This window comes from Delphinus delphis, chromosome 20 (genome assembly GCF_949987515.2).
Source record: "Delphinus delphis chromosome 20, mDelDel1.2, whole genome shotgun sequence".
Taxonomy (NCBI): domain Eukaryota; kingdom Metazoa; phylum Chordata; class Mammalia; order Artiodactyla; family Delphinidae; genus Delphinus; species Delphinus delphis.
Window position 1 is genome coordinate 28,510,410 of NC_082702.1, and position 27,505 is coordinate 28,537,914.

General features: G+C 36.2%; 1 protein-coding gene across 13 annotated transcripts in view; it reads left to right on the forward strand.

The window, feature by feature from the left end:
- Positions 1–27,505, forward strand: part of CHD9 (chromodomain helicase DNA binding protein 9) — a 244,937-nt gene that overhangs the window by 175,555 nt on the left and 41,877 nt on the right. For all 13 annotated transcript variants that reach the window (XM_059999872.1, XM_059999876.1, XM_059999878.1 and 10 more), the window contains 5 exons: positions 12,891–13,001; positions 17,505–17,701; positions 18,162–18,361; positions 22,757–22,916; positions 23,359–23,448. In XM_059999872.1, the coding sequence (XP_059855855.1) occupies positions 12,891–13,001; positions 17,505–17,701; positions 18,162–18,361; positions 22,757–22,916; positions 23,359–23,448 (758 nt within the window). The remainder of the gene's footprint in view (positions 1–12,890; positions 13,002–17,504; positions 17,702–18,161; positions 18,362–22,756; positions 22,917–23,358; positions 23,449–27,505) is intronic.

The window sequence follows — 27,505 nt, forward strand, 5'->3', positions numbered from 1 at the left end:
AAAGTAAAGAAAGTATTAATTCTGCGTAAAATGGGAGGACAGCAAATCAAGAAAGCCTTTTCAGAGAAGATAACATTTGAGCTGAGTCTTGAAGGAAGTTTGAATTTCATTGTGTTACAAAAAGAGAAAGCCACATAAATGAATTATATGTTACTAACCTACAAGGAAGATTTCAAGAACTATGGTGTAGGCGTGTATGGATGCACAGTGTAAATTAAATGGAGATGAATATGAAGGTTAGGGAGGTTGGACCCAAATTGTGAAGGGCTCAAAAAATTCCATTGTGAGGAATTTGAACTTGATCCTGAGGCAATTAAAAAGCTCTGAAATCCTTTCAAGCAGAAAATGGGCATAATGTGTTCTGGTTTAGAAATTTAACTCTAGCAGCAGTGTAGAGAATGAGATTGAAATGAGAAAGACTAGAGGCATAGAGACCAGATAAGAGGCTTCTATAGGCTGTGACGATAGGCAAACCAGGGCACTGGAGACCCACTTGAATTAACAGGAATTGATGACCAGTTAGAAATTTGTGGAAGGAGGAGTCAAAAATAACTTGAAGATAGATTTCTGGCCCAAGTAGCTAGGAGGGTTATGGTGTCATTAAGTAAGATAGAGAATTGAGGAGAAGGAAGTTTATATGGAGAAAATAAAATATTGGAGCTGTTATATTTGTGGCATTTACAGGGCATCCAAGTGGAGATGTCCAGGAGGGTTGGCTAGATATAGATTTGGGAGTTAATAAAAAAGCAGAAGAAAGTAGTATTGTGGAAACAAAAGGAATACTGCAGAAGTAAAGTATAAGGTTGAGAACTAAAACTAGTCACGATTGGATAGATACACCCTGGCTCTATCTTCTTTCCTGAGAAATCTTGTTTCCTTTGGATTCCTTGGTCTTACTCAAGTTGTCAACACACTATGTACAGATACTTTTCCCCTCATGCCTGAAATTATCCGAAATTTAATTTAACCAAAAGGTATTAGTCACAGAAATCACCTTTGTTGATTAGGCCAAGTATAGGGGTAGTCTCCTTAAAGTTTGTTTTTTTTTTAATTAATGAAGGCATATCCTCATTTACAATGTTAATGATAATAATCATGGAAAGTCAGAACTTCAGGGTTTGAATTCTGACTCATGAGCTTAGTGACCTTGGACAGTTAACTTAACCTTTATGAGTCTTTCTTGTCCTGAAAAAGGAGAGCATGATAATCATGCTTGACCTTTCCTACTTTACTATAAAGTGCTATGTGAGTATTATTTTACTCAGGTATGCTCTAATCATAATCAGCTATACTCTAAGAATGTGAAAGTTAAGCACTTAAGTATCTGTTTTAAACCCTCAGACCAGGGAGTAATTGTTGCATTTGAAAAGAGAGCTTACTGAAAAGGTACCGCAGTAGCTGAAGAGGTACCACATAAACCTGTACTTGTATTATAATTTTTTCATTTCCATAATTGTGTGGGAATGCCACTACATGGTGGGCATTTGGCATAGTGGAATATGGCACTACTATATAGTAGCACCAAAGGAATAAAGTTGATACTATTTTTTGCTTTTCCTTGGAATGTCCAGAAACTTCAGCTGAGCAGTTATTTTCAGTGGTTTTGGTAAATGTCATTCCAATCCATGTTTCTACGTATTATCAAAGAGTTTTTGATAAGAAGCTACATTTATGGAGTAGGGTGCATAATAAGACTAATTAGAATTAATAAATATATCCATCGATTAACTCATTATTGGTAACCTCATTTACAAGTGGTTATATCACGTAAATCTTGTTTTGAGAGATTTTCATAAGGGCAGTTAGGTGGATCCTAGAAACAGAAAAGTTTCTGGTCTGATGTTAAATTTGGTGTAGAACAAAAGGCTTTGAGTTGCTTAATTTACAAAAAGAAAACAAAGTGGTCTAAATGAAGCTTCAGTTGGATTGCTTACTTATAAGGGCGCTTCTTTGGTGCCTAAGATCTTCTGCTACTTTCCGATATAGGAAGATAGACTTCACCATTTAAAATTTCCCTTGCAAATAATAAAGGAATTTAATGATTAAACGAATACATTTCAAGAAAAATATTTTGAGGGGAACTGGGATATTAAGATTTAACATTTGGAAGTAGGCAGTAAACCAGTACTTGATGGACTTCTACAACAGGCATTTCATTTCTGTAGACATTAATCCATCGTTAGAAACCTTGAGAGGGACTTCCCTGGAGGTCCAGTGGTTAAGACTCCGTGCTTCCACTGCAGAGGGAACTAGGATCCCACATGCCGTGCAGCGCGACCCCCCCAAAAAAAGAACTTTGAGAATTTTATATGTCATCTTGAAAGTAGGTTATATGTCAGTTAACAAGAGCATCTGGAATTATCTACAAATATTAAAAATTTTTAAGATTGAAAAATGAATTTATCATTTTTCTTATAATGAATATATATTTTAAAAGCCATTTAATTGTGAAGTATAGTTTCTTCTGCGCAAGTTATTTTAATTATCAACAGTTATAAGGTAGCAGCACAAAATTGATTCTCTACTGTAACATAGAACATTTTTTTAAGGTAAGCAACCATAAAGTAGTATGTTTCAAAAATCTAATTATTTCCTTTTAGTGACTTTTCATATTTAATGGCTTCTCAAGAGGCATATATCAATGAAACTGTAGGACAAAATAAAACCCTGTGAACTTCAGTGAACTTTTCATTGTTCCTGAGAATTCATGAGCTTCTATTAATGAAGATTTGAAAATGTGGATATTGTTTGTCCTCAATTAGGAGAAATTCATTTCTGAATTAACAAAATGAAGTCCCCTCTTAGATTTGGAATTACTTGGGTATAGTTAAGATGTCTGTTACTCATATTCATACCATGTTGATGAATTGTCATCATATACTTTTATGCAGGTGATGGTGGCTATCTACTTTTCATTTTATCAAACTAGTTAACCTTTACTCTTTTAAGTTGATGATGAGTTTTTAGAATTATGTGGTTTGTCATTAAGAGGTATCTCACTGTATTATTTTCTGTTGCTACTGTAACAAATTACCACAAATTTAGTGGCTTAAAACAACACAAATTTATTCTTTTATAGTTCTGGGTGCCAGAACTCCAAAATGAGTCTTACAGGGCTAAAATTAAGATGTCAGCAGGGCTGATTTCTTCTGGAAGCTTTAGGAGAGGATCAGTTTCTAATGTCTTCCAGCTTTTAAGAGTGCCTGCATTTCTTGCTTGTGACCACATTATTCCAGTCTCAGCTTCTGCTGTCACACAGGCTTTTCCTCTTCTGTAGTGAAATCTCCTCTTCTTTCCTCTTGCATTCAGGACAGCTGTGATTGAATTTAGGGCCTGCCTTGATACTATAGGCTAATCTCCCCATTTCAGGATCCCTAACTTAAGCACATCTGCCAAGGCTTTTTTGCCATATAAACTAACATTCACAAGGTTCCAGAAATTAAGACGTAAATATCTTTGCAAGCCATTATTCAGCCTACCACACTCATCATTTCAAAGAAATAAAAAATTGCTTTTTTTAGTAGTTTCATAATAATAAAGCTATAGTTTAGAACAAACAAAAAAACAGAATTTAAATTCATTTTGTTAAAGCATTTATTTCTGTGACTTGTTTCATAAATATGCCAGGAAAATGAATATTTTTAAACATTTATAATAGTTAAATACTTCCTATAAACAAGCATCTTACTAACCCAGTCTCAAAAGAATGATGGAATGAATGTATTTATTACTTGGTAAGCAATGTCATGAACAGACATTGCAAAGTTCAGCAAGAAGCATTTAGGATTTTAGTTTTTTTCCTACTCCTTTTTTATTTTATTTATTTATTTATTTTTGCCGTGCCGCATGGCATGTGGGATCTTAGTTCCCTGACCAGGGGTCGAACCCGCTCCCCCTGAAATGGAAGCACAGAGTCTTAAACACTGTATCACCAGGGAAGTCCTGTCCTACTAATTTTTTAGATGTTTTATAAACATTGAAACTACAAATATAGGCAGAATAGTATAATGAGACCTGTGTATTTATCACCCAGCTTCAACAATTATTTACTCATACTAAACTTTCATCACCACCCTACCCATCTTTCATATTATTTTACTTTTTATTTTTTAAAATTTATTTTATTGAAGTATAGTTGGTTTACAATGTTGTGTTAATTTCTGCTGTACAGTAATGTAATTCACTTATATATATATACATATATATATATGTATATATATATATACACACACACACACACACACATAACCTTCTCCATTTTGGTTTATTATGGGATATTGAATATACTTCCCTGTGCTATACAGTAGAACCTTGCTGTTTATCCATTCTATATATAATAGTTTGCATATCGTATTAATTTAAAGCAAGCCCCAGGCACAGTATCACAACTTCTATAAATGTTCCCATCTGTACCTCTAAAGATAAAGATTTCTTTAACACAACCACAATACTATTAATCACGTTTTAACATAAAATTAACACTAATTCCTTTTTTTTCTTTTTTTTGGCCGCAACAGGCGGCTTCTGGGATCATAGTTCCCTGACCAGGGATTGAACCCACACCCTTGGCAGTGAGAGCACAGAGTCCTAACCACAGGACCGCCAGGGAATTCCCAACACTAATTCCTGATATCATCAATTTCCCAGTGTTAAAACTTTCAGTTATCTTGAATGTCATAAATGACTTCTTTGCTTGTAATAGTTTTATTACCTTTCCTATGTGTAATTTTCTGCATTTTAAAGTTCCATCAAAATGGGTTCTTTTTTTTTTTTAACATCTTTATTGGAGTATAATTGCTTTACAGTGGTGTGTTAGTTTCTGCTTTATAAAAAGTGAAACAGTTATACATATACATATGTTCCCATATCTCTTCCCTCTTGCGTCTCCCTCCCTCCCACCCTCCCTATCCCACCCCTCTGGGTGGTCACAAAGCACCAAGCTGATCTCCCTGTGCTATGCGGCTGCTTCCCACTAGCTATCTATTTTACGTTTGGTAGTTTAAATATGTCCGTGCCACTCTCTCGCTTTGTCACAGCTTACCCTTCCCCCTCCCCATATCCTCAAGTCCATTCTCTAGTAGGTCTGTGTCTTTATTCCTGTCTTACCCCTAGGTTCTTCATGACTTTTTTTTTTCTTAAATTCCATATGTATATGTTAGCATACGGTATTTGTCTTTCTCTTTCTGACTTACTTCACTCTGTATGACAGACTCTAGGTCCATCCACCTCACTACAAATAACTCAATTTCGTTTCTTTTTATGGCTGAGTAATATTCCATTGTATATATGTGCCCCATCTTCTTTATCCATTCATCCGATGATGGACACTTAGGTAGTTTCCATCTCCGGGCTTTTGTAAATAGAGCTGCAGTGAACATTTTGGTACATGACTCTTTTTGAATTTTGGTTTTCTCAGGGTATATGCCCAGTAGTGGGATTGCTGGGTCATATGGTAGTTCTATTTGTAGTTGTTTAAGGAACCTCCTTAGTGGCTGTACCAATTCACATTCCCACCAGCAGTGCAAGAGTGTTCCCTTTTCTCCACACCCTCTCCAGCATTTACTGTTTCTAGATTTTTTGATGATGGCCGTTCTGACAGGTGTGAGATGATATCTCATTGTAGGTTTGATTTGCATTTCTCTAATGATTAATGATGTTGAGCATTCTTTCATGTGTTTGTTGGCAGTCTGTATCTCTTCTTTGGAGAAATGTCTATTTAGGTCTTCTGCCCATTTTTGGATTGGGTTGTTTGTTTTTCTGATATTGAGCTGCATGAGCTGCTTATCAATTTTGGAGATTAATCCTTTGTCAGTTGCTTCATTTGCAAATATTTTCTCCCATTCTGAGGGTTGTCTTTTGGTCTTGTTTATGGTTTCCTTTGCTGTGGAAAAGCTTTGAAGTTTCATTAGGTCCCATTTGTTTATTTTTGTTTTTATTTCCATTTCTCTAGGAGGTGGGTCAAAAGGATCTTGCTGTGATTTATGTCATAGAGTGTTCTGCCTGTGTTTTCCTCTAAGAGTTTGATAGTTTTTGGCCTTACATTTAGATCTTTAATCCATTTTGAGCTTATTTTTGTGTATGGTGTTAGGGAGTAGTCTAATCTCATACTTTTACATGTACCTGTCCAGTTTTCCCAGCACCACTTATTGAAGAGGCTGTCCTTTCTCCACTGTACATTCTTGCCTCCTTTATCAAAGATAAGGTGACCATATGTGTGTGGCTTTATCTCTGGGCTTTCTCTCCTGTTCCATTGATCTATCTTTCTGTTTTGGTGCCAGTACCATATTGTCTTGATTACTGTAGCTTTGTAGTATAGTCTGAAGTCAGGGAGCCTGATTCCTCCAGCTCCGTTTTTCATTCTCAAGATTGCTTTGGCTATTCGGGGTCTTTTGTGTTTCCATACAAATTGTGAAATTTTCTGTTCTAGTTCTGTGAAAAATGCCAGTGGTAGTTTGATAGGGATTTCATTGAATCTGTATTTGCTTTGTGTAGTAGAGTCATTTTCACAATGTTGATTTTTCCGATCCAAGAACATGGTATATCTCTCCATCTATTTGTATCATTAATTTCTTTCATCAGTGTCTTATAATTTTCTGCATACAGGTCTTTTGTCTCCTTAGGTAGGTTTATTCCTAGATATTTTATTCTTTTTGTTGCAATGGTAAATGGGAGTGTTTTCTTGATTTCACTTTCAGATTTTTCATCATTAGTGTATACGAATGCCAGAGATTTCTGTGCATTAATTTTGTATCCTGCTACTTTACCAAATCCATTGATTAGCTCTAGTAGTTTTCTGGTAGCATCTTTAGGATTCTCTATGTATAGTATCATGTCATCTGCAAACAGTGACAGCCTTACTTCTTCTTTTCTGATTTCGATTCCTTTTATTTCCTTTTCTTCTCTGATCAGTGTGGCTAAAACTTCCAAAACTGTGTTGAATAAGAGTGGTGAGAGTGGGCAACCTTGTCTTGTTCCTGATCTTAGTGGAAATGCTTTCTCTTTTTCACCATTGAAGACGATGTTGGCTGTGGGTTTGTCACATATGGCCTTTATTATGTTGAGGAAAGTTCCCTCTATGCCTACTTTCTGCAGGGTTTGTATCATAAATGGGTGTTGAATTTTGTCGAAAGCTTTCGCTGCATCTTCTGAGATGATCATATGGTTTTTCTCCTTCAGTTTGTTAATATGGTGTATCATGTTGATTGATTTGCATATATTGAAGACTCCTTGTATTCCTGGGATAAACCCCACTTGATCATGGTGTATCATCCTTTTAATGTGCTATTGTATTCTGTTTGCTAGTATTATGTTGAGGATTTTTGCATCTATGTTCATCAGTGATATTGGCCTGTAGTTTTCTTTCTTTGTGACATCCTTGTCTGGTTTTGGTATCAGGGGGATGGTGGCCTCGTAGAATGAGTTTGGGAGTGTTCCTCCCTCTGCTATGTTTTGGAAGAGTTTGAGAAGGATAGGTGTTAGCTATTCTCTAAATGTTTGTTAGAATTCGCCTGTGAAGCCTGGGTCCTGTGCTTTTGTTTGTTGGAAGATTTTTAATCACAGTTTCCATTTCAGTGCTTGTGATTGGTGTTTTCCTATTTTCTATTTCTTCCTGATTCAGTCTTGGCAGGTTGTGCATTTCTAAGAATTTGTCAGTTTCCTTCAGGTGGTTCATTTTATTGGCATAGAGTTGCTTGTAGTAATCTCTCCTGATCTTTTGTGTTTCTGCAGTGTCAGTTGTTACTTCTTTTTCATTTCTAATTCTATTGATTTGAGTCTTCTCCCTTTCTTTCTTGATGAGTCTGGCTAATGGTTTATCAATTTTGTTTATCTTCTCAAAGAACCAGCTTTTAGTTTTATTGATCTTTGCTATCGTTTCCTTCATTTCTTTTTCATTTATTTCTGATCTGATCTTTATGATTTCTTTCCTTCTGCTATCTTTGGGGTTTTTTGTTCTTCTTTGTCTATTTGCTTTAGGTGCAAGTTTAGGTTGTTTATTCGAGATGTTTCCTGTTTCTTAAGCTAGGATTGTATTGCTGTAAACTTCCCTCTTAGAACTGATTTTGCTGCATCCCATAGGTTTTGGGTCATCGTGTTTTCATTGTCATTTGTTTCTAGGTATTTTTTTATTTCCTCTTTGATTTCTTCAGTGATCTCTTGATTATTTAGTAGTGTGTTGTTTGGCCTCTATGGGTTTGTGTTTTTTTACAGTTTTTTTCCTGTAATTTATATCTAGTCTTATAGCGTTGTGGTCGGAATAGATACTTGATATGATTTCAGTTTTCTTAAATTTACCAAGGCTTGATTTGTGACCCAAGATATGATCCATCCTGGAAAATGTTCCATGAGCACTTGAGAAGATAATGTATTCTGTTGTTTTTGGATGGAGTGGCCTCTAATTATCATTTACGTCCATCTTGTTTAATGTATCATTTAAAGCTTGTGTTTCCTTACTTCTTTTCAGTTTGGATGATCTGTCCATTGGTGAAAGTGGGGTGTTAAAGGTCCCCTACTATTATTGTGTTGCTGTCAATTTCCCCTTTTATGGCTGTTAACATTTGCCTTATGTACTGAGGTACTCCTGTATTGGGTACATAAATATTTACAATTGTTATATCTTCTTGGATTGATCCCTTGATCATTATGTAGTGTCCTTCTTTTCTCTTGTAATAGTCTTTATTTTAAATTCCGTTTTGTCTGGTAAGAGAATTGCTACTCCGGCTTTCTTTTGATTTCCATTTGCATGGAATATCTTTTTCCATCCCCTCACTTTCAGTCTGTATGTGTCCCTAGGTCTTAGGTGGGTCTCTTGTATATGGCATATATACGGGTCTTGTTTTCCTATCCATTCAGCCAGTCTGTGTCTTTTGGTTGGAGCACTTAATCCATATACATTTAAGGAAATTATCGATATTTATGTTCCTATTACCATTTTCTTAATTGTTTGGGGTTTATTATTGTAGATCTTTTCCTTCTTCTTTGTTTTCCTGCCTAGAGAAGTTCCTTTAGCATTTGTTTTAAAGCTGGTTTCGTGGTGCTGAATTCTTGCTTGTCTGTAAAGGTTTTAATTTCTCCATTGAATCTGAATGAGATCCTTGCTGGGTAGAGTAATCTTAGTTGTAGGTTTTTCCCTTTCATCACTTTAAATATGTCCTGCCACGCCCTTCTGGCTTGCAGAGTTTCTGCTGAAAGATAAGCTGTTAACCTTATGGGGATTCCATTGTATGTATGTTATTTATTGCTTTTCACTTGCTGCTTTTAATATTTTTTCTTTGTATTTAATTTTTGATAGTTTGGTTAATATGTGTCTTGGCATGTTTCTCCTTGTCTTTATCCCGTATGGGACTCTGTGCTTCCTGGACTTGATTGACTATTGCTTTTCCCATGTTAGGGAAGCTTTCAACTATAATCTCTTCAAATATTTTCTCAGTCCCTTTTTCTCTTCTTCTCCTAGGACCCCTATAATTCGAGTGTTGGTGTGTTTAGTGTTGTCCCAGAGGTCTCTGAGGCTGTCCTGAATTCTTTTCACTCTTTTTCCTTTTTTCTGCTCTGTGGTAGTTATTTACACTATTTTATCTTCCTGGTCACTTATCTGTTCTTCTGCTGCAGTTATTCTGCTCTTGATTCCTTGTAGAGAATTTTAAATTTCATTTATTGTGTTGGTCATCATTGTTTGCTCTTCAGTTTTTCTAGGTCCTTGTTAAACGTTTCTCATATTTTCTCCATTCTATTTCTAAGACGTTGGATCATCTTTACTATCATTACTCTGAATTCTTTTTCAGGTAGACTGCCTATTTCCTCCTCATTTGTTTGGTCTGGTGAGTTTTTACTTTGCTTCTTCTTCCACTGTTTATTTCTCTGTCTTCTCATTTTGCCTAACTTACTGCATTTGGGGTCTCCTTTTCACAGGCTGCAGGTTCATAGTTCCCGTTGTTTTTGGTATCTGCCCCCAGTGGGTAAGGTTGGTTCAGTGGGTTGTGTAGGTTTCCTGGTGGAGGGGACTGGTGCCTGTGTTCTGGTGGATGAGGCTGGATCTTGTCTTCCTGGTGGGCAGGACTGTGTCCAGTGCTGTGTTTTGGGGTGTCTGTGAGCTTATTATGATTTTAGGCAGCCTCTCTGCTGATGGGTGGGGTTGTTTTCCTGTCTTGCTAGTTGTTTGGCATGGGGTGTCCAGCACTTTACCTTGCTGGTCGTTGAGTGGAGCTGGGTGTTAGCGTTGAGATGGAGATCTCTGGGAGAGCTCTCCCCAATTGATATTACGTGGGGCCGGGAGGTCTCTGCTGGACCAGTGTCCTGAATTCAGCTCTCCCACCTCAGAGGCTCAGGCCTGACAGCCGCTTGGAGCACCAAGACCTTGTCAGCCACAAGGCTGGCGAAACTGGGCTATGAGTTGGGTGGCAGCCACTGCCTGTTGTAGCTCTGTCTCAGCTGTCTCCAAAGGTCACCCAGATACATTGGGTTATTCCACCATTCCTCAGAACTTGCACATGCCAGTCTGGGATTTGTAATATGTCCTCCTGATACTCTTCATTGAAATACCTTGCATTCGTGGTGGTGAGAGATATGCTGATAGTGTTGGTTCTCTTCAGTTCAGAGACTGGAACAGTCTGAGCCTTCATGTGGCCAGGTTAGGAGCAGCTGGCCAACGGTCCCAAACTGATTACATGTCAGATTCCAAGACGGGTTTCTGCAGCGCCCGAGCAGTAGTCCCAAGCAGCCGCTCCGCTCAGCTGCAACACTCTGACTGGGGAATTTGGTGGGGCCCTCAAACAAGGATTTCTGCCAGCCCTATAGCCTGACTTCTCCACCCAGGCAAGGAGCTGAGGAGAGCATCTCCCGACTCCATCTCACCAGAGGAGTGGACACCTGGAAGCTCCTTCCATTTATCCCTATAGAAGTTTAGCATGCATCTTTCAAGCCCTTTTGTTAAAGCATTATGTATCTTCTCTGTGTATTTCATTTTTATAAAGCACTTTGATAAATTTTCTTTGAAGCAGCGTATCTATTTTTAGGAACTTAAGTTGCAAATAATGGTTATTTATGAATCACAGTGTTGAACTGTAATGTCTAAAATTAGGTCCAATGAAAAGATTTTATAATTTCTGCAACATTTAAGAAAATAAATCATTTATATTTTCTTTTATTCCTCTGTAATTTCTTAAGTTTTTACAATGCTTATGCAGTATTTTTTTTGTAAGGAAAAGAGTTTTCAAAATAAAGTTAGGCAGGGGGCTTCCCTGGTGGCGCAGTGGTTCAGAGTCCGCCTGCCGAAGTGGGGGACGCGGGTACGTGGCCCGGTCCGGGAGGATCCCACATGCTGCGGAGTGGCTGGGCCCGTGAGTCATGGCCGCTGAGCCTGCGTGTCCGGAGCCTGTGCTCCGCAATGGGAGAGGCCACAACAGTGAGAGGCCCGCATACCGCAAAAAAATAAATAAAGATAGGCAATGACTCATTTTTCTGTATTTCTTATATTCTGTATTGCATTTTTTTAGGAGACATATCTATGTAAAAATGGGATGGAAATAAAGTAGGAGAATACCAGAAAATGAACTGTCTAGGGCAAATAGGTTTGAAATTCTTCTTGTAACCTAATTTCTTAATATTCATTTTTTTAAAAATTAAATTATTTGTTTTAGCTACACTGGATCTTTATTGTAGCACACAGGCTCTCTAGTTGTGGCACACGGGCTTGTGACGTGAGGGCTCTAAAGCATGCGGGTTCAGTACTCGTAGTGCACGAGTTTAGTTGCGTTATGTGGGATCTTAGTTGCCCCACCATAGATTGAACCCAGGCCCCCTGCGTTGGGAGTGCGGAGGTGTAACCACTGGACTACCTGGGAAATCCCTATTCATGTAGTATTTCCTTTCTTTCTTTTTTTTTTTAACATCTTTATCAGAGTATAATTGCTTTACAATGGTATGTCAGTTTCTGCTTTATAACAAAGTGAATCAGCTATACATATACATATGTCCCCATATCTCCTCCCTCTTGCATCTCCCTCCCACCCTCCCTATCCCACCCCTCTAGGTGCTCACAAAGCACTGAGTGATCTCTCTGTGCTATGCAGCTGCTTCCCACTAGCTATTGATTTTACATTTGGGTAGTGTATATATGTCCATGCCACTCTCTCACTTCGTCCCAGCTTAGCCTCCCCCCAACCATGTCCTCAAGTCCATTCTCTACGTCTGCGTCTTTATTCCTGTCCTGCCCCTAGGTTCTTCAGAACCATTTTTTTTTTTAGATTCCATATATATGTGTCAGCATACGGTATTTGTTTTTCCCTTTCTGTCTTACTTCACTCCGTATGACAGACTCTGGGTCCATCCACCTCACTACAAATAACTCAATTTCATTTCTTTTTATAGCTGAGTAATATTCCGTTGTATATATGTGCCACATCTTCTTTATTCACTTGTCGATGGACACTTAGGTTGCTTCCATGTGCTGGCTGTTGTAAATAGTGCTGCAGTGAACATTGTGATACATGACTCGTTTTGAATTATGATTTTCTCAGGGTATATGCCCAGTAGTGGGATTGCTGTGTTGTTGTATAGTATTTCTAAAATGCAGTATTGTATCCTGTATGGTTTTTTGACTAAAACGATTTGATCCCTGCTTACCCAAAGTTTAAAAGTCAAACAACGATAATAACTTCTTTAATTTTGCTCCTAAAACTCCAGCCTGTGTTGGTATTAAGCCTTTTGCCTTAAGCAGATGCTGTGCTATGTTTCAGACCATTGTAGTTTGAAACGTACTTTGAGTGCATGTGTGTATATGCTGAATTCAAATTCTATCCACACTAAATGTGAAGAGATAAGGTTTTAGATATACTTTGATAGATTTTTCCTCTACGTTTCAAAACATTTTGAAAAACTACCATTATGTATTTCAGGCAAGTTTTGTGGCATCTGGAAATCGAACAGATATTTCCTTAGATGATCCCAACTTCTGGCAAAAATGGGCGAAAAAGGCAGAAATAGATATAGATGCCATCAGTGGTAGAGTAAGTATTTATTTCCGTTTAAAAAATATTACCTGTGGGAATACTTTGGTAATATTATTATAATATTTTAAGGTGTTCCACTGTGTACTGACTGAAATAAATTAATCTGCATAAATAAATTGATACAGGGCTGTAGAATGATAACATTGAGTCAGGCACTGCTTCTGTTTAATTCTTCTGATATTTGTTGTGATAGGTTGTAATACGGTTAAAGTTTAATTTTGGAGGGTGTTTGTGTTCTTAAAATTATAATATGTTTTTTAATTTTTAAAATGTCTTAAAATAACGGATTACTTTTATTTCGCTTTTTAACCTTCTTTTTGTTATTTTGGTGTCAGATACCATTAATGATCTAGTCAAATACAAAAGGAGAAAAAAAAAGCAGTCAAGAAAGTGGCATCTTCAAAATCTGACAAAGAACTATAAAAAATTTAAGATCCAGTCCTACTTACGTACATAGATCTAGCTATGCTTAGTAAATATTATGAAATTTAAAAAATAAAGTGGCATTTTTAAACTGTTTCTTTTATAACATCCCTTGGAGTTAAGGAAGAAAGGGCCAAAAAGCTAGCACAGAATTCATGGAACTGATAATAACGTAACTGTTCACTTCAAAAGACATCTACCTGTCTGATAATTTATAGGAATCAATGTTTGTGAGCCTTACCTACTTCCAAAATAACTGCTAAATGATTAAAAGAAATTTATATTAAGCATTGATGCATGGGATCTATTTTAATAGATAACCTTATAAGATGTAAAACTTTACAATGAGGAATAATGCCACTGCCCAATAATAATTATTATTTAATATATTTTGGAAATATGTATAATTCTGTATGAAACATTATAAAAAAGTAAATTAGAAAGAGATATTTATTAAAATATTACTATTTTCATATTGGCATGTTTATATGCCTTAAAAAGTCAATGGAATTTGCAAACCACTATAAATTAATAGATGAATTAGTGAATTAACTGATAGAAGATAAATATGCCATTTAGCCTTCTTAAATATCAGTACTAACAGCAGTAGAAAAATATATGGAAGAGGAAGTCTACTTCGTAGTAGAAAAAAAGATTTAGAACACTTAGGGGAATACCTATTGGACGTATATGATTTCAGTAAAGTAAATTACCAAACTTAATTGTGAGATTTGTCAATTGGGAAGAAAAACTACATATTTTAAACATTTGTAGGTTGAGTTAATAAACATAGAAATGCAGCCCCAATCAAAATGTTAAGAATTTGTTCATATAACCAGACAAAATCTAAAATTACCCTGGAAGAATAAATACTCAACAATATTAAATCCACTTTTAGGAATCTGTCTTACAGCAATAATCACACATGTACAATGATAATGTAGTACAGTGATGTACATCGCAACATTTTTCATTTTAGAAAAAAATTAGAAACTAATTGGTACTTTTATACTGTCTAATGCAGTAAGTAAAAATAATCATGTAGATCCCTATGTACTCACATAGAGCTCTAAGACAAGACAGTTAACTTTAAAAAGAGAGAGGCCTTCCCTAGTGGCACAGTGGTTGAGAGTCCGCCTGCTGATGCAGGGGACATGGGTTCGTGCCCTGGTCCAGGAAGATCCCACATGCCGCGGGGCAGCTGGGCCCGTGAGCCATGGCCGCTGGGCCTGCGCATCCGGAGCCTGTGCTCCGCAACGGGAGAGGCCACAACAGTGAGAGGCCCGTGTACCACAATAAAAAAAAAAAAGAGAGAGAGAGAAATAGAACAATACTTACAGTGTGATGTTTGTTTATGATTTTTCAAAAGTATTATAATGGTAATACGCAGACACTCGTACATTTGTGCTGAATCCAACTAGAGCACACTGTGAGCCAAGTACCATTCTCACATTAGGGCTAAAATGAACAAGACAGATGAAGCACTGCTTAATAGAGCTTACAAATTCTGGTGGGTAAGTAAACAAATATATAAGATAATTTCTGAGACTGAAGAAAATAAAATGGTAAGATGGTAGAGAATGCCTGGAGGAGTGTAGATAGCATTAGGAAAAGTGGTCAAGGGAGGTCACTCTGAGGGGACATCTGTGCTGAGACTTGAATGATGAGAACCAGCCAACAGTGTAAAGACATGAGATAAAAGCTTTCAAGGTAGAGGGAATGGCAGTGAGCCATTGTTTGAAATAAGCTTACAGTGTTCCAGAAACAGAAATGGCATTGTGTCAGAATGGAGGGGGATAGTGAGAGTGGTGACAGGTTAGGTCAAAGATGATAGGTATGGCTCATTTCAATAGGGTCTTATAGATTATCCTAAGGAGTTATGGATTTTATAAATAAACTTATATAAGCATATAGTCATGTAATACTTTGCAGTTATGTTTTCTAATTTGTACTTCTCAAAAATTTTATAATTTTCTGACAAGAAGTACCATGAAGACAGATTGGCATTACTTACTATATGTTAAAACATAAAAGCATATTAACATATTATAAAGGAACCATGATACTGAGAGAAATGTATATAGAGCAAAGAATAGAATAAGAACAGGAGAAGGTCAAATTATAGGATATAAATAAAGAAATAGCATTAGAGAAAAAAGGGTTATTTAATAATCATGATTAAAATTTGAGTTAGCATTGGGGAAGCATTTTAATAATATACTCTATGCCAAGTAAACTCCAATTTGTGATAAAAAATTTATTTTTGAAACAAAGCATGAAAAAATAGTAAAAATAGATTTCTATTTTATCAAATATTTGGTGGGAAAACATTCTAAATTAGAAACAAACCACAAAGGGAAATAATTGGCATATTCAAATATATGACAAAATTATGTAATGGAAAAATAAAATTGCAATCAGACTGGTGACTATTTGTAGCAGAAGTATATATGAAAGTTAATATTTTTATTATATAAAAGCTAATGTAAATTGATCACAAGTAGAAATAAATCAAAATCTTAAAAGATTATGGGCAAAAAACACTTGAAAATTTACTCAAGAGAAAATACAATTATGGTTGTTTTTTTTTTAAGTTGGGACCAGGGAAAGGGACAACTCTTTCTTTTTTTTAATTAAGTAATTATTTTTTTTGAAGTAGGTTGATTTACGATGTTTTAGTCTCAGGTGTACAACAAAGTGTTATAAATACATAATTTTTTTTCAGATTCTTTTAAGCTTATTACAAAATACTGAGTATAGTTCCCTGTGTTATACAGTAGGTCCTTGTCAACTCTTTCTTATATAGAAGGTGCCAATTAATAAATGTAGAAGGAATAAGAGAAATAGAAAATCTCAATCCACCCCATTGATGAATTCTAAAATTAGTGTGTAGAATATAAGGAGAAACAGAATTTTTATATATCTTCAAAGTATATCTTCCAAAATATTTATTAATTACAAAAGGAAAACTAGTAAGTTTACAGTGGAAAAACTTAATAGAGAAGGCTAATGTCACCAGTATTAAGACATATTAACATTATGTACCCCTTTAAGTTCAGTGCACTGTGGTCATACTACTGTGGGACAGCAGAACCTACATGGTCTGGTCCCTGCTTCCCCTCCTAGCGTTTACCCTCTCCTGCTCTAGGACTTGAACATAGAATACCTTTTCAGGTCCATTACTGTTTTCTTCACTTATAATGCCATCTCCTCCTTGGATGCCTAGCAAACTACTTCTCATTCTTGAAGATCTCTTTCTAGTATCACTACTTTGTAAATCTTTCTTTTATGGCACCCATCTTATAAAATATTGCATCCTGAATAGCATTTATTTGTTTACACATTAAACTGAGCCTCAAGACTGTGAATTTCTCATGAGCAGAAAGCTATCTTAGTCATAGCCCATAACATAGTACCTAACTTAGATAAATTGGTCAATAAAGATTAAAGTTTGTCAACTTACGTTGTTTTGAATGAATTAGACTTCATTGACCATAGTGAGGTTCATATACTTATTACTTTGCTTGTTGTAGATTAGTGTAAGTCTTTTGGAAAGCACTGAAACATGATTCTGGATCCATAAAATAATTATGCCCTTTGACCAATATTTCCATTTTTGGATATTTCACTTCCTTTGGACTTATCTTTAGGATAAACTTAGATTACAAAGATTTACTTTTTAGCATTATATATTTTAAAAATTTAAAACAATCTATTTGTATTAATTCAAATTGCATTATGAATTAATTAGGTAAAGAAAATTATGATGCATAAATTCAGTTTAAAATATAGTTTATAGTTGTTGTAGAAGCACAATACAGTAACTTTCATATTAATAAAGCCATATACCAAATTTTTTTATCCTATGATTGTAATATGAAATTATGACAAATGGTAATAAGGATTTTAAAGGAATAAAAAAATTTTCTGTTGATTTGGTAGGTCAGTGGAATTGTTAGTAATTTGTTCTGGTTTTATAAAATTATTGTTTGTACAGTTTGAAAGGTAAAAATGTAAAATATTGTTATAAGCAAAATAATAAAAGGACCTTCAAGTAATAGCTGTTAAATTTTACAGAACAGCTTGGTTATTGACACTCCAAGAATTAGGAAGCAAACAAGACCCTTCAGTGCTACAAAAGATGAATTGGCTGAATTATCTGAAGCTGAAAGTGAAGGAGATGAAAAGCCCAAACTCCGGAGACCCTGTGAGCGTTCGAATGGCTATGGAAGAACTGAATGCTTTAGAGTAGAGAAAAATCTGCTAGTTTATGGGTAAAATATTATTTTTAATGTTTACTGTTAGTAGTCTGGTGTACAAATTTATGGGAAACATATACTATATTCTAATATGCTTTTTATCTTGTTAGAATCAATAAAATGTATTTTTTAAGTACCATGAATTTATATATTTAACATATACTTAATAGCAATTGATGAGATATCTTTAAATTTTAATATTATAAATGTATTGCTAATATCAAACTCCTTGTTCTTAGATTTGCATATTCAGTAACACAAAATGGATAATGTTTTTATCCATTATTGAATAAAATATACTAGAAATTACTATACCATGACTCTGCAGTTTATTCTATGGGGGAAAAAACTTTAGTAGGTAAATTCTATCAGTGACAAAGTGTGTTTTTTGCAGGTTTCAGGCCTTTTATCCATGAGTTATGTTTTCTCTAGGATTTCACCCAATATTAATATAAATATACCTTTTTTTAACTAGGTGGGGCCGATGGAGAGAGATTCTGTCTCATGGCCGTTTTAAAAGGCAGCTAAATGAGCACGATGTGGAAATAATTTGCCGAGCCCTCTTAGCTTATTGCCTTGTTCACTACCGAGGAGATGAGAAAATTAAAGGCTTCATATGGGATCTCATTACTCCAACCGAAGATGGGCAGACACGAGAGCTACAAAATCATCTAGGTAAGAACATTCTTTTATTTCCTTTTTAAATTTAGTTTTAGTTATGTAAGTAGCACTTAACATAGTACCCTATAAAATATTGAAGCATTTCAGATAATAGTAAAGAACCCTTAAGCTTCACTCTTAATTCAAGTTCCATGTTGGAAAGGACTAGTGTTATCAGTTTGGTTGGGTTTTATATACTGTTATCAAACATGTATTTGTTTACAAGTTGTTGACCCAATAGTATGTCTTAGAGGTCATCCCATCTGTATTCATGTAGATCTATTTTATTTTTTAAACTCCTGCTTAGTAGTCCATAGTATGGATATTTCTTAATTCATTTAGCATCTCCTTTGATGATGGGCATTTAGGATGTTTCCAATTTTAGATAATTGAAAAACAGGTTTTAGTGAAGATCCTTTTACGTTCCTCCTTGTGCACAGGAATAAATCTTCCACTAAAGTAAATATCAAGAAATGGAATTGTTGAGGTACAGCATATATACGTCCTTAGGACCTAAAATGTGGTCTGTGTGTTAACAGCATCAGCATCTCCCAGGAGCTTCTTAGAAATGCAGAATCTTAGACCTCAGACTTACTACATCAGAATCTACATTTTAACAAGTTCCTCAGCAATTAGTATGTATATTAAAATTTGGAACACTGTGGTATATACATTTTAAATTGTTATAACTGTTTTAATTTGCTGTCAAATGTGGCTGTGTCAATTTATAGTCCCATCAGAGATATATACAAGTAGCATTTGCTCCATAACCCTACGAACATTCTTTTTTGCATAAAATAATTGAATTTTCTATAAAGATAAAAAGATTACTGTGCCCTTAAATTGGTGTTACAATTTTATTCTATTTAATCAACAAATACCTGTTAAAGTGCCTGTTCTGCGCTTCTTGTGCAAAGTACTGGGAAGATGAGAAGGAACAACACAGACAAGATCCCTGAGCTCATGAACCTGGTCAGGCAGACAGACATAATAAGAAAGCAGATAAAATACCTAAATAATTATAGATTATGATGAGTACTGTGAAGTAAATAAACTAAGTACTGAGATTGAGAACAACAGAAAGTACCTAGTTTAGATTAGGGTGGTCACTGGAGGTCTATCTTAATGAAATTAACAATGAAATTATTAATGTGAAGAGCTGATTTCTGGTAAAGATGGAAGATTCACACAAATATAATTTTACTCTTCCTTGAAACCCAACTTATATGTCAATAAAGGGAAAAAAATTCAAGGCATCAAGCTTTATAAATTGTACAGGTATAAATTTTAGTTTCTTTAACAAGTAAATAGTGGAAGGGGAGGAAAATGGGGAGGGTATCTATAAACCATTGGCTCACACCAGACATGATCTTGTGCCCCAATCTTGCTCCCACCCTGGGTTGTCACAGCTTTGAGCATGTTAATGGCATCTAGTTTGTAGAGACCACAAGAGCACAGACTGCCCCTACAGTGAAAAACTGTGCAGCTCAAAATAGCAATAGTGCCAAGATTGAAAACCCTGTTATAGCCTGAAAGATGTTTATGAGTCCTCAGCCAGTTGCAGTGTGGGGGCCTTATTTGGATCCTGATTGAAGCAAACAACCCAGGAGAAATTTGTCTATTATCTTTATTAGATAATTCTAAATTTGAATAGTAAATATTAAGTACGTGTTATTGCATTTCTTAGGGCTGATGATGGTATTGTAGTTTTTTGTTTTGTTTTTAAGGAAGCCTTATATTTTACATATGTTAAAAGATACTCAGACATTTATTAATGAAGTGGTGGTTGTCTTCGATTTATTTCAAAATAGTGTTGGAGGTTGGGGAACAAACAGGATATAGATGAAGCCAAATTGGCTATGAATTCATAATTAATGAAGTTGGATGATAGGATCTGTGATCCATCATATTCATTTATTTTTGTATATGCTTAATTCTATAATTTTAAAATAAATAAGGATAAACCCTTAAAAGTAGAGAGAATGGAAAAGGAATTTTGGAACCTAGAAGCATTAGATTAGTGATGACTAACTTAACCAACCAGAGAGAGCTGAATCTTAGGTCAACAGTAGGAAAGGGCAACAACCAACTGATTTGCTTCATAGATTATCTAAAAGTTTCAGGAGTTTGTGACATCCGTGACCTCTGAAAGTGGATATAAAGGACAGGGGCTTTGATTAAAAGTTGTTTAAAAGGGGGATCAGATCCCTAAATACCCTTTTCAACTCCATGTATCCATGGCGAAGACTGACTGAATGTTTATTCTCTGGAGAAGATAAAATAGAGAATGTCTGCATTTCATTGGTATTTGCAACATGGAGCTACTAAATGGCTGTTAAATGAATATGTATACTGGACAGTGTCATACTCAAGGAAGAAAACTAAGGAATTGTCCTTGGTGAATTGACCAGACCAAAACCTAAAGATAATGACAGGAAAAAACCAGCTGGATTACCCTTCAAAGAGTCGACAGTCACCTCCACTCATTCAGCCTGTCTATCAACTTTTCTGTCATTCTTAAATATGAGCAAATAACCAAGGGTATCAGGCATCTGAGGAACGTCTCCAACATGAGAGAGAGACTAAAAACAAACCACTAAATGAACTTGTAGGAAACAAAGACTGTGAAAGGAGAAGACAACTTTTTAAAAAATATCATTAATATCTGCAAAGATACTTCAGATATACTATGATTTTGAAAAAAGACGAAAGTACTGTAGAAACATTCAAGACAGACCTCTTAAAAATTACAAATTAACATGTAAAAATTAACATGCAGTTACATGAAAAAGAAAATAGGATTAAATGATGAATCTGAGGAAATTATGGTAGGGAGAAATTTTTTTTTTTTGGAGAAATTTAAAAATATAAAACATCTCCATATTTTATTAGGAAAATTTCAATATGTGTATTTTTAAATATGCACTGTTTAGTTTCCAAACCAACAAGGGTCAGGAGGACTAGAATACAGAGCATTATTAACATAGACTAAAATGCAATTTAAGATGGAAGCATTAATTGAGATTAAAAAAGGATACTACATAATAAAAAAAAACTAATCCATAAAAGAAGATATAACAAAATGAACTTGTATGCACTGAACAAAATAGTATCAAAATATAAAGGCAAAACCCACCAAAATCCTAAGGAGAAATGGGACAAACCTACATAGTGCTTCTATTTACCATTGTGATGAAACTCCTAGCTGGTAGAATATGGCAGGGAAAAGATAGACAAGAATTGAAAGGAAGAAGCACAACTGTATTATTTGTAATCGTGAAAACTTGTAAGTGAAACAACTCCAGCATAGTTGAAGAATAATATGCAGGTGATATAGTCATAGAATAGATTTTTACACAGCAGTTAAAATGGATGAATTAGAGCCTCCATGAATCAGCAAGTATTTAATCTCAGAAAAAAATTAAATATAATAAATAAGTTACAGAATTGCATGTATAATGTAATGAAAGCTTAAATACTGAATATTTCTCCAACACACAAGTATAAACGTGTATGAAATGAAAATCAAATTCAGGGTAGTGACTATGTCTGGGAAGGAAAGAGTGAATTGGACTTTATGTATTATTTCCTTTAATAAGAAACTGACCAGGGCTTCCCTGGTGGCGCAATGGTTGAGAATCTGCCTGCCGATGCAGGGGACACGGGTTCGAGCCCTGGTCTGGGAAGATCCCACATGCCGCGGAGCAACTGGGCTCATGAGCCACAACTACTGAGCCTGCGCGTCTGGAGCCTGTGCTCCGCAACAAGAGAGGCCACGACAGTGAGAGGCCCGTGCACCGTGGTGAAGAGTGGCCCGCGCACCGTGAAGAAGAGTGGCCCCCGCTTGCCACAACTAGAGAAAGCCCTCGCACAGAAACGAAGACCCACCACAGCCAAAAATAAATAAATAAATAAATAAAATTTTAAAAAAAACTGACCAAATATGGAATATGTTAAGATTAACAGTGAAATCAAATGAATTTAGCTCTCTTAAACAGGAACCCCACAAAACCTAATCCATGTTATTAGTAACAATCAGTTTTGAAAATCAAGAGGCCACAACTTGTATTTTTGTAACTAAGGAAGCAAAAAGTAAAGCAGAGGGAAAGGTTTGATCTTTCAGTTTTTACATTTGGAAAAAAAATGTTTTGCAACATAAAGGTAATCAGAATGATTAATTGGGGATATGAAATTGGGTGGTTGGCAGAAATTGTGTTAATATGTGTGTGGTATCGTGGACTTATCTTGTGATTGAGTTTATATTTTTACCATTAATTTTTCAAAGATCTCTGTATAGCCTACACAGACCTCTGAAAGTCTCCAGAAATTTCTTCCATTGAAAAAATGTTTTAAATCGACCGTCTTTATACAAATTATCCCTGATTTCATTTGTCCTTCTCATTTTAACAGGTCTGTCAGCCCCTGTACCCAGAGGTCGAAAAGGGAAGAAAGTAAAGACTCAGACAAGCTCATTTGATATACAAAAAGCAGAATGGCTTCGAAAATACAATCCTGAGCAGCTACTTCAAGATGAAGGCTACAAAAAACATATAAAACACCACTGTAATAAGTAGGTAGTAGGGTATTTTTAACACAACCCATTGCAAGTTTACTTCTGAATTTATTAACAATCTTAAAGCATGCTGATTCTGAGTACAGAGACAGTGTGGTCTAGGACCAATCCTAATCTTATTCTTACCAGGGTATCCTTCAGCAAATCATGGTACCTCTTGTGTCACTTTTCATCAGCAGAGAGAGAAAAAAAACTGGCCTCCAAGTGATCTCATTATATCTTACTTGGATATTAAATAATGATGATTGTAAAGATTTTGAAGAAACCTATTTTATATATATGATAGTAATGAGGTTTATTTAATCAGAAGTAATTATTATTATTTCATTATAAAAATTTTGTATACAAATTCTTTTCTAATTTTAACCCCATGGATGAATTTTCTTTAATGATTAATGTCTTTGTGTCTTTTGATTTTTTTTTTCCCCCTCATTTTTAGAGTTTTGCTTCGTGTAAGAATGCTGTATTATCTAAAGCAAGAAGTCATTGGAAATGAGTGCCAGAAAGTGTTTGATGGAGTTGATGCAAGGTAAATTAAATAGCATGTTTATTCTTCAGCAATGTAATGAGGCAAAAGTTAAATGACCAGAAAATTGTATATTAAGTGAATGCTTGTTCAGTGAAATTCACAGGAAGAAAAATCTACCAAACTTAGAGTGACCCTTGCCATTTTGTTGCCTTTCGTCTATTAATCTCATCGTTGGCTCTGTCGCTGAAAGTTATCATAAGAATAATAACATTAGCATTAGTAATAGCTTCCTGCTACCAAATCTAAAACTTAACCTTCCACCCTCTTACTGCAGTGACTTTTACATCCTCATATGATCCATCCAGCACCTTAGTCTCTCAGTTCCTTGACCTTTATCTACAATCGTCTTCTTTCCTCTCCACCACAGCCACACACGCACACAATCATATACTTAATCTTACTATCACCAGTAACAGCATTACCTCTTCAATCTGCATTTCAGCTGTCACTTATTTCCTTCAGACTCACTTAACTTGGGTACTTTGCACTCTCATTCTCTAATTTCATCACGATGTCCCCCATCTTATCCATCTCCACCTTCATGCCCCTCTCTCCTCATTATAAACCTGCATTCTGTAGTCCAGCAGTGTACTCACTAACTGAGATTCTTTGCCTGATTTCCCCTCTGTTCTACATTCGTGGCACAACCCCAACTCATGTTAAACCGAAAAATCGTTTTACCCCTTGCCTATACCTAAGCAGTTGAACATGGCTGGAGAAAATCACACAAACCCTGCCGAATGACTAACTTCAAATTGATGAGCATTGATCTCAAGCAAAATTAAACACAAGTAAGCTGTTTAACCACCATGACTAGGAAGTTCACTTACCTACTCTTCAAGAGGACCATTCCACACCTCTCTCCTCAAGCCATCTTCCTGTCCCACCAGCATCACCCTCCAGTAATGACTTTGCTATATATTTCACAGAGAAAACAGAAACAATCAGACAAGAGCTACCTTCAGTTCTACTTGTCGTATGTGTCCCCCTATTTATTCCTTCCCTTGGGATGAAGTAGAAATCCTCCTCCTCCTAAGAGCAACCCTTATGCTTGGAACTTGTTTCTTACCTTTTAAGGACTTTACGCCTGTAATCACCTTCTGAATCATTCTCTTGGCGTATATACATTCCTTAATATCATGTATCATACATACATCGTACTACTCCATTTCTCCACTCCCCTTCATGAAAATAAAGAGTTGTCTGTGTTGACAGTCTCTACTTCTTTACCTTGCATCTTCTCTTCAATCTATTCCAATTAATCTTTCATCTCCACTCTCCCGCTGAAATGATTTTTAATCAGGCCACTAATAACCTACCATGAGATCACTCTCTCAACTTATTCTACTTCTCCCTTCTTGAAGTGATGTCTTCAGTACACATCCGTGCTGCTACCACCTGGTTGTCCTTTTTTCCATATTGGTCTTTCCTTTGCATTTTCCTTTGCTAGCTCTTATTCCTCTAATAGATCTCTAGATGTTGGATTGACCAAGACGTGTGTCCTCAGCTTTCTTTTTTATCTGTACTTTCCCTTTCAGTAAACTCATGCAGCCTCATCATATTAAATATGATCTTTACACAGGTGACAGTCAGATTTACATATTCATCCCAGACGTTTCCCCTCAGCTGTAAGCTCTGAGTTAGCTGCTTCTAAACATTTCCACTTGAAAAAATCTAATTAACAGCTCAAACTTCCCGTGTATCTCCCAAATCTGTCTCCTATTCCTTCCTCCCCACCTTCGCACATACAAGCCTTCTCCATCCTACTAAATGTACCACCCAGTTGCTCTGGTATCATTCTTGATTCTTCTCTTCCCCTCAAACCCTACAGGAAGACTTGTTAGCTTGACAAAGTATATGCCAAACCTGAGCACTTTTCACTCTCCTCTGCTAACTCCCTGGTCCAAGCCACCATTATCTCATGTTTAGACTTTTTCAGTGGCCTCCTAAGTGAGTCTCTTTGCCTCTTCTTTTTCAAGAGTTGTTGGGTATTTTTTTGGCTGCACTACGCAGCATACAAGATCTTAGTTCCCGGACAAGGGATCAAACCCAGGCCCCCTGCAGTGGAAGAACAGAGTCCTAACCACTACTGGACCACCAGGGATTTCCCATCTTTGCCTCTTATTTTGCCTCTCTACAGTCGGACCTTCACACAGCAGCCAGAGTGATCTTTCTAAAGCAAAAATCAGGCCAAGGCACTTCTTAAAACCTTCCAGTTGCTTCTCATTTTTCTTAGAATAAAGCCCAATCCTACAGTGCCCTACATAACTCTGGGATCTCTTCCTCCATTCTGTCCCTCATCCACGATGTTCCTCCAACATGTCAGGCTCATTCTGTGCTGTTCCCCCTACTACAAATATTCTTTCCCTTAATCTTCCACAGAACTGCCCCTTCATATCATGCAGGTCTCAGCTTAAGTTTCACCTCTTCAGATAGGCCTTCCCTGCCCACGCTAGCTAAAGCAGCCCACCAGTCACCCACTATTACTTAACCTTATTTTATCTCATTCATGTTGCCTACTAGTATTAAAAATTATATTTATTTTTTAAATTGTATTTCCCCTATCATTACAATTTAAGCTGGTTGAAGGTGAAGTATACTATCTGTCTTATTGATCATTGTGTTCCCAGCCCCTAGAATCTGGGAAATAGTAACACCCAGTAAATACTTGTTGACTAATTGGCTCCTCTTTTTCCTTGGTCTGACTGCATTCAATCCCCTTGTGATTTCCCAGGAACTGTACTGTGATCTATGAATTATCCTCTTTCATTATTCTTACCCTCTCTGGCTTCTCATTTGGATTTTAAGATATTTACATCTCTCTCAACACACATACACATGCACACACACACACACACACACACAGACACACACACCACTTTTGCACCCAGTTCTCCTCAGACTACCATATTATTACTCTCCTTGGTTTCACAGCCAAACTTTTTTTAAAGAAGTATCTGTATGTGCTGTCCTCTTTTTCTTTTCTCGCATTCACTGTACATTCCACTACAATTCAGCTTCTACCCCCTCACTCCATCACCTACTTTAAGAAGTTCTTCACCCACATTCTCACTGCTAAATTTGATGGATATATCATAGTGTTTATCTTATTTACCTTTATTGATCACTTCCATATTATTAGAATGTGTCTGTGATGCCATTCTCCTGTAGACTTTCTTTTTAGCTTTCTGCTTGCCACTTTTCATTTTCAGTCTTCTCTTCCACCTGTCCCTTAAATGTGTTCACATAGGCCCTCTCATCACTTACTCTTGGGTTTTCACATCTTTTCTGCAGCATCAATTTATATTTCCATACTGATGACTTCCGAACCTAATTCTAGCCCACATCTCTTTTCTGAACTTTACATCTGCATTTATCAAATATGCCATGGTTACTAATGCCTCCAGGCCTTTGCATTCTTGCAGGAACATTCTCTTTCCCATTTTCTTTCATTTTCCCTCTCTTACTGCTCAGCCAGCATCAACTCAGCCTCCCTGTCCTCTCATGTCTGGGTAAAGCACATACCCAGAGTGCCCTGTCACAGCACTCATCACAGGCATTGAAGAGGTTTTGCAGATACCTCTTCAAAAGGGCAAGGATATGTCTGTCTTACTATTGCCATTGTTGGCACATTGTGAATACTGTGAATATTTAAATCAAAATGAATATTTAAATCAAAATAGATTAAAAAATCTATTTTGAATGGATGATCTAGCCTGGGGAAGTTAGAGGCTTTATGCAAGAGATAGCAGATGAACTGAATCTCTCAAAGCAGAAATCAACAATAGGAGTACATGCACCTTATTGTATTCCTTCCCCTAGCAGTTAAGGAACACTTAACACTTAACATGCATATGGCACATTTAAACCGTGAGGTAGCTCTTTGGTGGGACTAACGGCAGACTCTGGGAGAGCTCACACCAATGAGTACTTCCCAGAACTTCTGCTGCCAGTGTCTTTGTCCCCATGATGAGCCACAGCCAGCCCCCACCTCTGCAGGAGACCATCTAACACTAGCAGGAAGATGAATCGCTCCCCCAGCTTGTGCCTGTAATTA